The following is a 15246-nucleotide window of genomic DNA, read 5'->3' as shown; positions in this document are numbered from 1 at the left end:
AAAAAACTTAATAGTAAAAACTATTTGTATGTAATTTTTTTGCATTTTATTTATCTGCGATTATTTAGATGTATTCATAATAAAAATATGAACATCAATTACACTAGCTAATCACTTAAGATCTCTGCAGAACCGGCGGCTTTCACCAGAGGCGCACTCGCTATCACACGCGCCACTCTTCCGTTGAGGTGACGTGTCTGTCTGCGTTTCATTGGGTGAAGACTAGCGCTGCTCTTTTTCCTCAGGTTTAAGTGAGTAGAGGTGGATTTAGCTGCCCAGGGGTCAACATGATGCGATTTATAACAGCGATTTTGGCTCTTTGTCTGGGCCTTTGTGCAGGTAATTTTAAATTACCGTCCGATATACAACATTCATTCACGGCTTTCAATCTTTTCGCTTATCGTCATGCAGGCTAACATCGAGATGTCTCAAGCTGCATTGAATTGGTTCTGCTTTTTTCATGGTCATCTATTGCAAAGCTTTATAGTTAACTGTTATATACTGTAATGTGAGAGGTGTTTTCTCTCCTCAGCTGAGACTTGCACAGACCCAGTCATCTCTCCGTCTTCATACACGACGACAGACGCGCTCATCTCCTCCGAGACCGTGTTCATCGTCGAGCTGAGTCTGGCGTGTGCTAACGGAGCTCAGGTCAGTGGACTAACGGTTACATATATATATATATATATATACGCTTTATTTGTACAGAAGTGTGCACTGACCACACTTGTGTTTTGTTTTTAGAGTGTTGCTCTTTATGCAGACGTTAATGGCAAGCAGTTTCCTGTGACCAGAGGCCAAGATGTTGGCAAATACCAGGTAAGGTTACAGAGGATTTAATGTATGGGTACCAACATTCTGCAAAATAACTTCTGAAATTCATACAGGTTTGGTACAGCTGTGAGTTAAATGATGACAGTATTTATTTCATTTTTATGTGATTTTCTAACAAAGCCATACATCCAAGATTCTTCTGCATATAAGACAAACTGTTGTACTGATTTGTTTTTGTCCAGGTCTCATGGAGCGTTCCTCATAAGCAGGCCAGCTCAGGCACATATCATGTCAAATTCTTTGACGAGGAGTCTTACAGTACTCTTAGGAAGGTTGGTAAATTTGAGGATTTTTTTGGGTAATTTCCCATAAATATAAAGTTTTATCATCATTTGCTCACCCACACGTCATTCCAAACTTACATGACTGACTGACTTCTGTGAAGCATAAAAAGATGTTATGAAAAATGCTTTAACTTAATAAGAACCAATACAGTTTGGTTAAATGAGTACATGTTTGGGTGAGTAAATAAAGACATTTTTTCTAATTGATGGTACTGTATATTCAACAGTGCTGATAAAAATGTTAATGCTTACAGGCTCAGAGAAACAATGAAGATGTTGAAGCCATCAAGCCTTTGTTCTCCGTCAATGTGGATCACAGGGTAAATATGCATATTAATCTTCATTGTCAACAAGCGCCTTATCTGGGTAATGATTAGGGCTAAGAAAAACCTGTTAACATATATTTACAAAAATATACCTCCACATTGGATTGTGTTGCTACTAGTTGTGTACTTTTTGTATGATTTGTTTCTGTATGTTTATTAATCTGTGTATTTATGAATTGCAGGGTGCATGGAGTGGTCCCTGGGTGTCCACGGAGGTCTTGGCTGCTCTGATTGGCATTTTGGTCTACTACCTGGCTTACAGCACCAAAAGTGCAATCCAGGCTTGAGATGAGAAGAAATTCTTCACCACACTGTTCAAACTGGTCTCGAGGCATTCCCTATTCTGACATTTAATATGCAGATTTTAGTGCCATGGACAAACACAAGACTGGTTTGTTGGGAAAAATATCATTATGGACATTAATTATAACACCCAAAGTTGGTGTTATGTACTTTTTTTTTTTTTGCAAACTCAAATTAAAGAAATACAACTTTTCATTTGTGCTATTAAAATTAAACCATCATCATAGTCCAGTTATCTTGTGTGAAGTGTCCCAAATATCGATGAAATTCATTGACTATGGGAATAAAGAATTTTCTCAGTTTTCATGACTCATTTTATATATATATAAGTGGTTGTATAATTAACCGCTCTACCCCATTAACATTGTGACATCATGTAATTACACACACACGTACACATACTGTATATAAAATTTGCATGACTATACAACCGTCTGATGCACCTTTATGGCAGTCCCACAATAGGCGGTGCTCACGATTGCAGACTATGCGATGCTTGTTTTAGAGGGGGTTTATTGTGACCAGTCAAATGTAAATCATCCTAGACGTAGTTAAATTTGGTGCGAGATTAATTTTCCTACACTTTCTCTGCCGGTGTTCTGACAGATGATGCGGTCTGAGTGTATTCTGGCAGTAATCTTGTCTTTCTGTCGGCGATTAATTCTCTTACTAGTGTCTTAAGGTGAGTCTCCGCTCCCCTCCGCAGGGTGAGATGGTTCAGTCCGCAAGCGCGCCGCGTCCACACTCGTTTTTATGACCAAGCGTGCAGATAAAACGGGCTCTCTTGATTCTGTCAGCCATTTATCCCGTTAAAAGACTCGCCCGTGTTTCACTATCTAAATAAGGATAAATGAATTAACTCTAGCCATGTCAGTTTCTGAGCCAGCGTCAGTGGACTCTGGCGGAGCGGGAGGGTATGGAGCCTTTTACCCGGCTGGATACCAGGCGCTGAACCCGGAGGAGCACGGCCTAGACCGTGGCTTCCGACTCACGGCCTTCTCCGATCTGAAGGGATGAGGGTGTAAAGTCCCACAGGAGACTCTGCTCAAACTCCTGCAGGGACTAGAGCCGGACCGCCTGCCCGGAGAGGACAGCGGCTCGGGGGCGGGTGTTGGAGACGAGACCGCTGAATTCGGACTTGTTTCAGTTGCTCAGGGTCCTCGACTAGGTAAAGTATGACTGACCTGTCACAGTCACACCAGCGCTGTCAAACACCGCGCGCTGATCCGTCAACCTCTCGTTCTTCTGAGTCGGATCTTTTTCATGAATCTGTTGAACAGTTAAAAAAGCAGTAAACTGTGAGTTTGCTTTTTCTGATAGAAAGTGAATTTGGAGGAATTTGACTGATAGGACGAAAGTTAGATTAATTAAATAGCCAAAAGCAACATTTGTATGAATAAAACCTACTGGAAGTAGATTTTGGACTTGATTAAATGATAAAATTGAATTGGTTAAATTTCCCAATAAGTGGTGAATTTAATAAAATAGTGACATCAAACACTTTGGTTAATAGGAAAAAAAGAAAAGAAAAAACAGTAGTAAGCAGTAATATGTTAATTACTAGTGGTTTTTATGTGATCTTAAAAAATCACTGACTCGGTTTTGTGAACCGATTGATGGAAGCGAACTGTTCAAAAGAACCGATTCGCGGAAATGAGTCAGAATCCCCATCATTGCCAAATGTCAAAGTGAATTAACTAAAGCGCTCATGTTATCTGTGCATATTTACAGGTTGGAAAATAGAAACTAACCGTTTTGTTTCCTGCATCAGTCCTTTTAATATACTCTGACTAACCTGACTATAATAATATATTATTCAATTTTTATTACAGACGTTATTCAGCATGCAATATGTTATAATTTATTAATGTATAAAACAGAACTACAAAGTACAATTGTTTTCATGTTATTCCTATATATCTCGAAAAAAACAGACCATCTGTGTTTGCAAAACTCTTTGTTTAACCTTTGGCTTATCCTGTTAATTAAAAACTACTAGGAAGTATAACGCAATCATTTGAAAGAGATGTGAACTATGGACCCAGGCTATAAATTAATGCTTTCCACTGCAAAATGGATCATAAGTAATCCTACAACAATGCTTCATACTGTTGCCAACTGAATGGTTTTTATAAGGATTTAAGTATCTATATTATAATATTAGTCAAAGCTTCTTTAAATATGCATGCACACTGTGCATTAAATTACAGAGGGTGAAAAATAATATCTCTGTTGGTTCTTATCTGCAGGGATTGGAATGGACTCGTGTGTGATCCCTCTGAGGCATGGAGGTCTTTCCCTGGTCCAAACCACAGATTTCTTCTATCCTCTAGTGGAGGATCCTTACATGATGGTGAGTGATCTCTATTAATATTTTGAAAATGTTAGCATGGAGCTTCCAAATAAGTGGGACTCGCATCCATTCTTTTATAGGGACGAATTGCTTGTGCAAATGTTCTGAGTGATCTGTACGCCATGGGCATCACTGAGTGTGACAACATGCTCATGCTTCTCAGCGTCAGTCAGAAGATGAATGAGAAGGTGAGCTCTAATTTTTTTTTTTTTCATTTTTTTACGTTTTGTTAATAGGTTTTGTATGTATAGGTTTTAGCTGAGTGTGAAATGGTTAATTCTCTTTGTACTATGCTGTTGTCCTCTCAGGAGAGAGATCAGGTGTTGCCTCTAATGATGAAGGGCTTCCGTGATGCAGCAGAGGAGGCTGGGACTTCAGTAACCGGGGGACAAACAGTCATCAATCCCTGGATCATCATCGGGGGCGTGGCTTCTGTGGTGTGCCAGCCCAATGATTTCATCATGTGAGTGTCTCTGTCTGCTCTCTTGTGAATCAAAGGACTGTGTCTGTACCAGTGTTGGGCATTAACGCATTACTTAGTGCAGCGCATGGGACAAGACTTGATAGGCGAGTGCAGAGACTCGTGTGTGTGTGTGTGTGCAGGATTCAGGAGAATAAAATTATTCACGGGACTCCAGTATAATAGAAATATCTAAAAATAAAATATCTGAAACACATAAATTGTTATTAATCTATTGCACAAAAGCAACATGAACTAATATAAAATATGAACGATTAGCAGGCGTTGTATGCAGTTTCTATTTAGGCTATAACGTGTGTTTGCAGTGTTGAGGAATGATGTGCTGAAATGTGCATGCTCATGTTTCCTCTCATTATAACACACGAATTGTAGACATTATGAAATATTAAATATGCATATATTTACTGTGTTATAACAGAGATTTCTTTTAGAGATTATAAATGCAGCGCTCTTTGCTTGCATTCTCCCAAACCATGCATGCAGCAGCCGCTTGCTTTAGTGAAAAATAACAGTGTTCTGTGAATGTTGATGCTTTAATAACAAATATTTATCGGGAGCGCGTATGCTGGGATTTCACATATTTCATAGAGGAAAAAAGTAATGTACGGTAACTAATTACTTTGAAATAAAGTAATCAGAACAGTAACGTGATTACTTTTAAAAGGAGTAATCAGTAATTTGATTACATTTTCAGATTAACTTGCCCAACACTGGTTTGTACACTTGGTTCTAAAGGATTCAGACTTTTTCTTAATGAATATTTCCACAATTATCAAAGTGAATATCCATTGTGTGACACTTCTTGGTCTTAGATGTGTAAATGCTCACATGTATATGTATGTCTGCAGGCCTGACAGTGCTGTACCTGGAGATGTGTTAGTTCTGACTAAACCTCTGGGAACTCAAGTAGCAGTGAATGCCCATCAGTGGCTGGATATAGTGAGTACTGCTGTGTATTAGCGTCAAATATGACGTATTTTCTTGTCTGTTTTTTTCTCCCCTTTTTTGTAGACGTTATGAAGACATAACAACTCCAGATGTATCACTGTAATCTCATCTCATTTCTTTCTGTATCTGTTTACCTTTATGCTTAATTCATGAAGCCTGAGAAGTGGAACAAGATAAAGTTGGTGATATCCAGGGAGGAGGTGGAGCAAGCTTATCAGGAGGCTATGCTTAATATGGCCACCCTCAATCGCACTGGTATGTCACTGCATAAGCATTCTTAAATGTGGATTCATTTTACCAGTAGGGTCAATATTCAGTACACACAACCTAGTTTGGCAACTTTGTAGTAGGTCAAATGACCTATACGATTATTTGAGGGAAAAAAAGGAAAAAATAAAATGTATATATTATTGGCTGTTTATCAATACTTATAAAGCACATATTAATGCCTTTTCCTGCATGACCATATTTTAGATTCCCTTAATCCACCCCATAAATTTAGCAACTAGCTTACCTTTTTAACTATTAATAAGCAGCAAATTAGTAGTTTGTTCAGGAAAAACTCTTAATAGTGAATATGTGTTCCCTATTCTAAATTGTTACCAGGTTTGGGGTCGTTGTAGTAATTTCATTTAATAATATTGCTGTTTTTACTGTATTTTTGATCTATAAATGCAGCTTTGGTGAGCATTAGTGTTTTCAAAAACATAAAGAAATGCAGAGTTCAAAGTTTTCAAAGGTTAAGTACAAGGTACTTTAAGAACCAGTTTTATATTGTTTTCAAATGTTACTTTTGTTTTCTTTCTGTCTTCAGCTGCTGCCTTAATGCACAAATTTAATGCACACGCTGCCACAGACATCACAGGCTTCGGGATCATAGGTCACGCACGGAATCTCGCCCAGCAGCAGAAAAATGACGTTGCCTTTGTCATTCACAACCTTCCCATTATCTCCAAAATGGCCGCAATCAGTAAGGCTGGTGGCAACCTGTTTGGGCTTTTGCAGGGCACTTCCTCTGAAACATCAGGTGAGAGTCCCAGCTCAATGCACAACACAATTGTGAACCAATGACTGTCATAACTTTGAATTTAAACTGAAACCTGAAGTACCTTAACATAATCCGTTTTGGATCCTTTCTGTATAAGTAAAGTTTGTCATTTCAAATATTTTAACGAAAAGCATTGCCAATCAGACAACATCACTGACATTCAGAAAATGTTAATAGAAAAAGATTTGTATCTTTTTTTTGATTTTTTATTATTAATAGTAATAAATGAAAGGTTATATGTACACTGAACAGCATACATATATACAACTCCAGTCATTGGACAAACAATATCAATTCTCGTATTTGATAGGTTAAATTTGAAAGCAGATAAATGCATATTATACTCGAGGTCCTCCTTAATTCCTAAATATTTCAGACTGTCCTGGTCTGTAGAGATTTCTCCAAACTCTTAGGTAGATGAAAATCTTTTTCCTGCCTCTCTCAGGTGGTCTGTTGATCTGCTTGCCGCGGGAGCAGGCAGCCCGCTTTTGTGCCGAGATGAAATCCAGTCGTGTGGGTTTGTCGGGAGCTGTGGGGCAGGACGGAGGGGCGGGCGATGGGCAACAGGCTTGGATCATTGGCATCGTGGAGAAGGGCAATCGCTGCGCCCGCATCATTGACAAACCTCGGATCATTGAGGTCCCGTACCGTGGCTCTGTGGTCTGCACACAGGAGGCGAGCAACAATAATGCCAGTCCTCCTGAGGTGCAGCTGACCTAACAACTCCACAGTGCCACGGAGGCGCTCTCAGTGAGCTGGATACATTTGAGTGTGTGTGGCCATAACAGACACAGAGTATGTGTGGTTACTCCTGCTGTCCATTTCATCCCCCTGTTCAACCAAAGCGTTGAGAGCGACAGACCAAAAATATTTAGATTTACCTGGTGGGAGATGGAATGGACAACAAGAAAACTCATTCATCTCTCATTCTTTTAAACACACACACCTCCACTTTGTTTCCATTTTTTGCAAATTGAGCTGTTTTTCAGCTGTTCTTTAAAGGAATACTTCACCCAAACAGCACCCAAGCGGAGTTATTTAGCCTCATGTTGCTGAAAACCTGTATGCTGCTATATGTTAATTAAAAAAAATTTGTGGGACACCGGCTACAGTTTTCTATACAACTGATCATAGTGACCATGTCTATCAAAAAACATCATCAAAGTAGTTTTTCTGTGCTAAGTTTCTTTAAGCCAGACACTGCAAAAAGTGATTTTCTATTCCGTATTTGTTTTATTTTCTAGCACAAATAGCTAAACATTTTTACATCAACCTGAGGGGCAAGCCGACATCCCGCTTCTTGAAAAATGGATCAAAATAATACAGTTTCTGCTTAAAACAAGAAAAAGTAGGGTATGAATAAACTTGTTTTTAAGGCTTTTCCTTATTATGAATGTTCTTACCACAAATAGTTTTTTTTTCTTGTTTTAAATTTAGACACATTTTTTAGGAAACAGAAAATCTTATCTTTTATGCTTCAATTAAATGTTAAATGATATTTGTACTGGAATGGAAAAAAAAGTTTTACTATCAGCAGACAGAATTTGTTCAAATTTGTGATCTATCGACTTTAGTAGCAGATCACTGAATGAGTGAATTGGTTATAAGGAAAAGTGCTCAAAATGATTGTTTCATGTCCCTCTGAAAAAATAACAACACATGGGTTTAGAATAACATGAAGTTGAGTAAATAATAAAATGTACATTTTTGGGTGAACTATTCCTTTCTCTAGAAAATGTTTGACTGAAAACAATCTGACTGTTTTTTTTTTTTTTACTTTATCCGGAGTGTAATTCTTTCTGCTTTTATGAGGTGGTGGCTTTGGGACCTCACTAAAATGAAGCCAGGCTTACCAAGAAAACATTCCAGTGAGTTCCTGATCAATCAAACGCTTTGAATAGCAATTATCCTAAAGTGACAATCAAAAGTGTTTTTCATTTAAGTCATCTGACAGAGGTGTCAAAGCTGGACACACTATCACACCAATGTATCATGGGGCCTGAATAATCATAATCATAAATCATTTAATTGTGATATTTATTGGTACAATCAATATTGAATTTGTGTCAAAGATTTAAATCCAGTTATCCAAATTTCAAGTGTTTTTTTTTTTTTTTTAGGTGATGCTGATCTTGTACAGTCCACATAGGTCTGAATTTTCCACCTGTTTTAATAGGACATCCTTGTAACATTGACACATGCCTGGTAAAATTAGGTTAATGTTCTCTCTTGTGGTTCGTTTTCCTAAATATAGTGACCTTACGCTGGTTAGACTGGTTCTTCATTCAGTAGAATATGGGTAATGTGTGTCATGGTTTTAGGGGCAGCAGTTAATTCTGAATGATTGTGTTGAGACGTATGGATGATGTGCATCGTAAACTCTCTTTCTTCTCTCTCATTCAATCTGTTGAGCAGAAGATAAGGTAGTCTGGTTCTCTCTTGTATTTGAGAAAGGTTTGAGCAGCTTTCTCTGGTCCAGCGGGTGAGCCCAGAATGCCTGTTGTGCCAATTGAATGGCTGGGACAGAACAGCAGTGTCCACAGTCCTCTTTATGACACCTCTCTCTCTAACCCCAGCTCATGGGACGGGTGAGGTTGATTTTAGATAGGAAGGGATAAGCTGATCTGCCATGTTCATTCACTTGCCATGGTTTTGTCATTGCAGTTTTCATCTGTAATAAACCTGTCACTTCTCTAAACTGGCTCTGTAATTCATTGAAGCTTTGTTGAAGATTGTTTGAACGTCTCTGTTGTTGAGAGTCTACATGTGTTGCAGATGGTCGACCACAGTGTGTCAGAAGAGTGCAACATTGTAAGATGGAAGATGGTTGTTCTGGCTGCATTAACATCATGCTGCTTTAGCTTACCTCTTTTGAACAGTAATTGACATTTCATTTAAGTGTATGATAATGCATTTTTCGAGAATATGGCAATTGGTGTTTGAGCAAAGGGAAAACTGAACATAGTGGTCATAAATGTGCATGATAAGAAACTGATTTTTTTTTTCTTCATATTTTGCCAAAGGACAGATGTAGGCTGAAGAATTAATGAATTTTTATCAAATTCAAGATAAAAAGAAGGAAGATTTGTCATATCACTTTTCATTAGTTCAAAGTTAATTGAACTTACATGTTAAATGTTTAGTACTGGAGAATACATTTGTTTTAGTCACTTCATGCACTCAGAAAATCTAGATGTCTCCAAATATCAAGCAATCCAAGTTTCTATTAAATTATATAAAATTCCAAGTTTCTACAATATATTTAGTAGTAGCTTGATTTGGGGACATTATTTTCATTTTTGCATCTCTCCCTCATAATAATAAATGTGGGGTGGTGTTGGCGCAGTGGATAAGACATGCGTCTTTGGTGTGAGAGACCCGGGTTCGAATCCACTGTGAGACACCAATGTGTCCCTGAGCAAGACACTTAACCCCTAGTTGCTCCAGAGGCGTGCGACCTCTGACCTATATAGCAATTGTAAGTCGCTTTGGATAAAAGCGTCAGCTAAATGTAAATGTAAGACCATTCCATTGCTCAAGTATGTGTATCAGTGCAATATGAGAATATATAGGAATTTGTGCAGGTGGAATTCTTCCATCTCTACACTGTCCTTGTTTTTTACCTTTAGGTTTTGTCCTTTCTTCTTGTTCTCCTTTTCCACTCTCCTTGCCTGAATCTGCTGCATTTAGACCAATATAGATCATCATCTGACTTTTTATTGACCTAAAACTTTTGGTTTACCAGCTCTTCTCCCTCCATCATCTGGTATGTTTTTGATTAGTAGAGGAAGAGGTTGATAATTGTGCATTGTGTGCATATAAATTTTTCCTTCTCACTCTCCGCAACCCCCTCTTTCTCTTTCATAATGTTCTTTCTGGTGCGGAGTCTGATCTCAGCGAGGAAATAGTTTAACAACTTTGCCTGACATTGCCTGACACCATGCCCAGTCTAAACCTGTTCAGCAGAACCCTTGGTGGACAAGTGTGCTGTGCATTAATGCTCACAGTACAGATCATTGCGTGTTTGTGTTTAATACCACATAAGGGTCGTCACTGATTATGTTTTTATGTGTTGATTAGGGCTGGTATATTGATTTAGTTGAATCCATGCCATTGCTGCTAAATCTTAAAAGCCACACATAAAAACCAATATAATTTTACCAGAGTTGAATTAGCAGTTTTATAAAAACATAGTGTGTAGCCTACTACAAAATAATGGCAAGAAACATCTTACAGTTGGACGTGAAAACAAACAACGCAACAATTGTTGACAAAACAGCAGGGGCTAAGAATGCTGCACTGGTTTTCTCACATGATCAACGGTGCTCTTTGAATAGTTCGAGGTCAGTATCAACTAGAATGATGAATTACTCCAAGACACTCGTAGTAACAATAAAAAGCCTTTAGCTGACTTGGCTAAATCATTAAACTAGTTACAAAGGTAGATCTACGCGTTCTGGCTTCAAAGCCTTCTTCAGGACAGGAGCAACGAGTGTTTTTTTATCATGACTAAATTTATATCTCTTAATTTTGACTTTTTAATCTCTTATTTCTGACTTTATCTCCTATTTATTATATACTAAAGCATTCTAATGAGCTGGTCTTATGAATAGTTCATATTTTCAGGTTACCAGTTCAATGCTGAGCTGTATAAATTTAAATGTATTAATATTTTGAATATATGTATATTTAAATCATTAGCAGAAAGATTGGGTCTTATGTCAGCAAAGTGTACTTTACATCTACTATGCGAATTAATCAAACTCGAATCAAAATGTGTACCCAGTCATGGATATAGAGATCAGTATTTTCGTTTGCAGTGAAAATTTGATTTAAGTGTGTGAGCTGGCAATCTGTTGCACAAGTAATAACAGTATGTCATATGAGCTTGAGTAAAGTGGGATAACAGATAGTGGTTTGTTAGTTCGGTATGGAGAGCACGAGCCCCAAAGACGGCCTCTGGTGTAAGTGTGCTTTTGCATCCAATCTCCAAAAATACCTTTTGCAGCTGTTCTCAGATCTCCGATTCTAGACATGAAGGGTGGTGTAGTCTAAAAGATGAACCTTTTTTTGTCTTGTCCTGAAGGAAAAGCGAGATGGCAGGCTGATTGCGTCACAGGAATGTATTACATTAGTAATTTTGAAATGTATTATAGAAACTGTTATTTTAAATTGTAATGATATTCCACAATATTCATGTTTTACTGTATCTTGATGAAATAAATGCAGCTTCTATGATGCGCATAAGAGACTTCTTACAAATTTTTTTTTTTGAAGATTTTTTTTTTATATATATAATTTTTTTCTTTTTTTTTGGTGGTGGTTATGTATATCTATCACACTGTATGTAGCACTACACTGTATTCAGAAAACAGTAAGCTAGTATTCCATTCCAGACACCACAGGTTTGAATAACTGGTTAACAGGGTTTAACACACATGTAAAAATGTAGTCTTTTCTTTCTAAATGTCCTCTGATGGTGATGATCAGATGTCAGATGGATTTAAATTGGTAATTTTTTCCTTAAAACACAGAAGCATCTCCTTATACAGTCAAGCTGCAGTGTGGTTCTCTTTTGAGAGGCAGAGATGCCTGACATGTTTTTGGATTGATTTAAAGATGATGGGAGGTTTCTTTGCATAAAGGAAAGAGACAGGTACATGTGACCACCTCTTTTGACCCCAGACATGGCACCCATCTTCCTGTCATCTCCCGTGAGGTAAAGCACACCAGCCAGCAGAAGCAGAGTAAACCGAAAGCAAATCCACAAGCAGTCAGTTTCTTCTGTCCTCCCTGCACTGGAAATCCATATCTAATGCATTCAGTTTTTGAGCTCTATTGTTTCACCAGCTCTTCCAACAACATAGAGCCATCGGCATGCCACAAAATATCCAGGATGAGGAACAGTAGAAGCTGACATAAGAGACAGGGGGAGTCTTATTCTCTATAGTCGATTCTCATAAAATTATGATTCATCCTAAATGAACTGTGCAACTATATCATAATGCTTGCAATGCATATACTGTATGTAATCATCCACATTTTCTGGCTAGATATAAGGTTTTAAGCATAAAAGTACCTTAAGGATTGGTCAGGACTCAAAACTTTATTTCCTCTTCATTATCTGGGGAGATAAATAATATGAACTCAGTTTATGTGAGCGATGTGAACCCATTTGCTGAGACTCGACTTATTCAAGTGAGTTGTGCACATTCTACCTTACAAATGTAGCTGTTCATTAAAAAATGGTGATCTTGAGGTGAAAACCATTTTCTGCAGTTTATGTATTTCCTATGTTTACTTTATCAAGAAAATAAGAAGGACCAAAATAAAGAACTACAAAGAGTAAATTGATATAAAAAAAATAATTTATTACAACATTGATCGTATTTTAGGTACTGCACATCTTGTCAATTAAATGTGCTAAATAATTGTATGATTATCCATCATTATGCATTGAGTATAACAAAAAGTTCACTAGCAGTTAGTTTTCTTAATGTTTGTTAATGTTTCTTAATCTAATGGTTAGTAGTTTACAGTTAATCACAGTCATTGATATACTTTTGGACAATAATATATTGAAAAACAGTATATTTGTCCCAATAAGGACTGAATGGAAATTATGGGATTTGTTGCTTTTCTGTTAAATGGGGGAAATTATAATGCATTTCCAATCAGCAAGAATTTCAATCATTTTGTCATAAAGCAGGAAATGTGATAAGTCAATGTATTTTTTAAGACTACAAAAAAGGTTCCTAAAATGGGAGTTCATTTCTTATCCAACTAAGAGTAAGTGAGTTTTGGACTTCCAGATTAAATTTATGATTGAAATACATGTTTCTAATAATTGCTTGCAGTGGTGGGATTAAAGCAAGCAGAAGTGTAGCCTCCTAAAACTACCACAGACACTACTGAAATCTTAATTGCACTGACTAGTTCCTCAAGAATCTCTGTTTTAGAAACATACATGTACATACTGTGTGTGTGTGTGTGTGTGTGTGTGTGTGTATATATATATATATATATATATATATATATATATATATATATATATATATATATATATATATATATATATATATATATATATACAGTACAGACCAAAAGTTTGGACACACCTTCTCATTCAAAGAGTTTTCTTTATTTTCATGACTATGAAAATTGTAGATTCACACTGAAGGCATCAAAACTATGAATTAACACATGTGGAATAATATATGGAATTATATACATAACAAAAAAGTGTGAAACAACTGAAAATATGTCATATTGTAGGTTCTTCAAAGTAGCCACCTTTTGCTTTGATTACTGCTTTGCACACTCTTGGCATTCTCTTGATGAGCTTCAAGAGGTAGTCACCTGAAATGGTCTTCCAACAGTCTTGAAGGAGTTCCCCGAGAGATGCTTAGCACTTGTTGGCCCTTTTGCCTTCAGTCTGCGGTCCAGCTCACCCCTAAACCATCTCGATTGGGTTCAGGTCCGGTGACTGTGGAGGACAGGTCATCTGGCGCAGCACCCCATCACTCTCCTTCTTGGTCAAATAGCCCGTGATGCCTTCAGTGTGACTCTACAATTTTCATAGTCATGAAAATAAAGAAAACTCTTTGAATGAGAAGGTGTGTCCAAACTTTTGGTCTGTACTGTATATATATATATATAAAAAATAGTTTTTTTATAATAAGGCGCTTAAGTTGCAATATATACATTTTTTTCTTAAACCTTTAACACGTCTTTATTATATTTATAATATTTTCTGTACAAATAAGTTACTCCGAAGCATGTGAATGGCCCCCTGATTCCAGAGGTAGAGCTAAAAGGGTGACAAATTAATGAGTGATTAGTGTGTACATATATACATAATAGAGATTTCAACTGCGAAATTTTGCTACCTGCTACAGTGTTTAGATTGAAAATTGACCTGTGTATTGCTGTTCATTTACCATTACCCTGTTTCTTCCGTAAAAAAAACATTTATCACCCAAAGCATATAAAAAGAAAAAAACATATTTTTTTCACTGATTTTACAAGGATTTCCCAGGACTGTGAGGATATGTACATAGTATTGGTTGTAGTGAAATGCATTACACAATCACCAGCTTCCAAACAATGTGATATGTCTTTGCTTTGGTACATTAACCCACAAAAATGACCAACACAGAAAATGAGATTTCCTTCTGCGGTAGTCAAATGTAGATTTCTGTCCACTGTAACAACATCCACTGCCAGCACTTCTAATCATTTAAGGGATAATACTGTAGACCAATTCAATTCACAGTGTCTTCTGAACGCTTAACATTTGATATATAGATTAAATATGATTCGCAAAGTTCCTGTGTCACTAAACTGCCACTGTGTTTGTTTCCCACAATCAGCCTGATATTTTCGTAACGTTCTTGCTGGTGGTGGATATGTTCCCCTAAACTTCTGAGGCTCTCATTTGCAGCGTCTTGCCGCTGGTCTTCTGAAGCTGTCCGGAGTACAGCCAGATAACCTTTTGTCCATTCTGTATGCATTGTTAACAGCCTTTCTTCTCTTTTCCACACTTACCTTGTACTGTAAAGTCAGATATAATCCTGCAACCCTAATCTATGTAAACCATCCATGAAAGAAAGACAGAGAAGAATGGAGGACCTCGGATCCTTTGCTTCCTAACCTTCCTCCTGATTCAT

The 15246-nt window shown here is 37.3% G+C and overlaps 3 protein-coding genes across 3 annotated transcripts in view; 2 read left to right on the top strand and 1 right to left on the bottom strand.

Moving 5' to 3' along the window:
* The window catches only part of LOC132118078 (myosin-7-like), a 151802-nt gene that overhangs the window by 79296 nt on the left and 57260 nt on the right, over window positions 1–15246 (bottom strand). The gene's annotated exons all lie outside the window — the stretch shown is intronic.
* LOC132117705 (translocon-associated protein subunit delta-like) lies at window positions 179–2049 on the top strand. Its single transcript, XM_059527021.1, has 6 exons — window positions 179–339; window positions 533–651; window positions 745–819; window positions 1017–1106; window positions 1373–1438; window positions 1627–2049. Exons 1-6 carry the CDS (start codon window positions 288–290, stop codon window positions 1729–1731), a joined length of 507 nt encoding a protein of 168 aa, XP_059383004.1. The 5' UTR covers window positions 179–287; the 3' UTR covers window positions 1732–2049.
* On the top strand, window positions 2234–7332 carry LOC132118073 (selenide, water dikinase 3-like). The gene is made up of 8 exons (XM_059527591.1): window positions 2234–2915; window positions 3997–4100; window positions 4181–4288; window positions 4409–4563; window positions 5430–5520; window positions 5685–5784; window positions 6344–6556; window positions 7023–7332. The coding sequence occupies exons 1-8, from the start codon at window positions 2615–2617 to the stop codon at window positions 7295–7297; spliced, it is 1347 nt and encodes a 448-aa protein (XP_059383574.1). The 5' UTR covers window positions 2234–2614; the 3' UTR covers window positions 7298–7332.

Source organism: Carassius carassius, chromosome 37 (assembly GCF_963082965.1).
Source record: "Carassius carassius chromosome 37, fCarCar2.1, whole genome shotgun sequence".
NCBI classification, from domain to species: Eukaryota; Metazoa; Chordata; class Actinopteri; order Cypriniformes; family Cyprinidae; genus Carassius; species Carassius carassius.
Note: the sequence above shows the minus strand (reverse complement) of the source record. Positions and strands in the feature narration are given on the sequence as shown.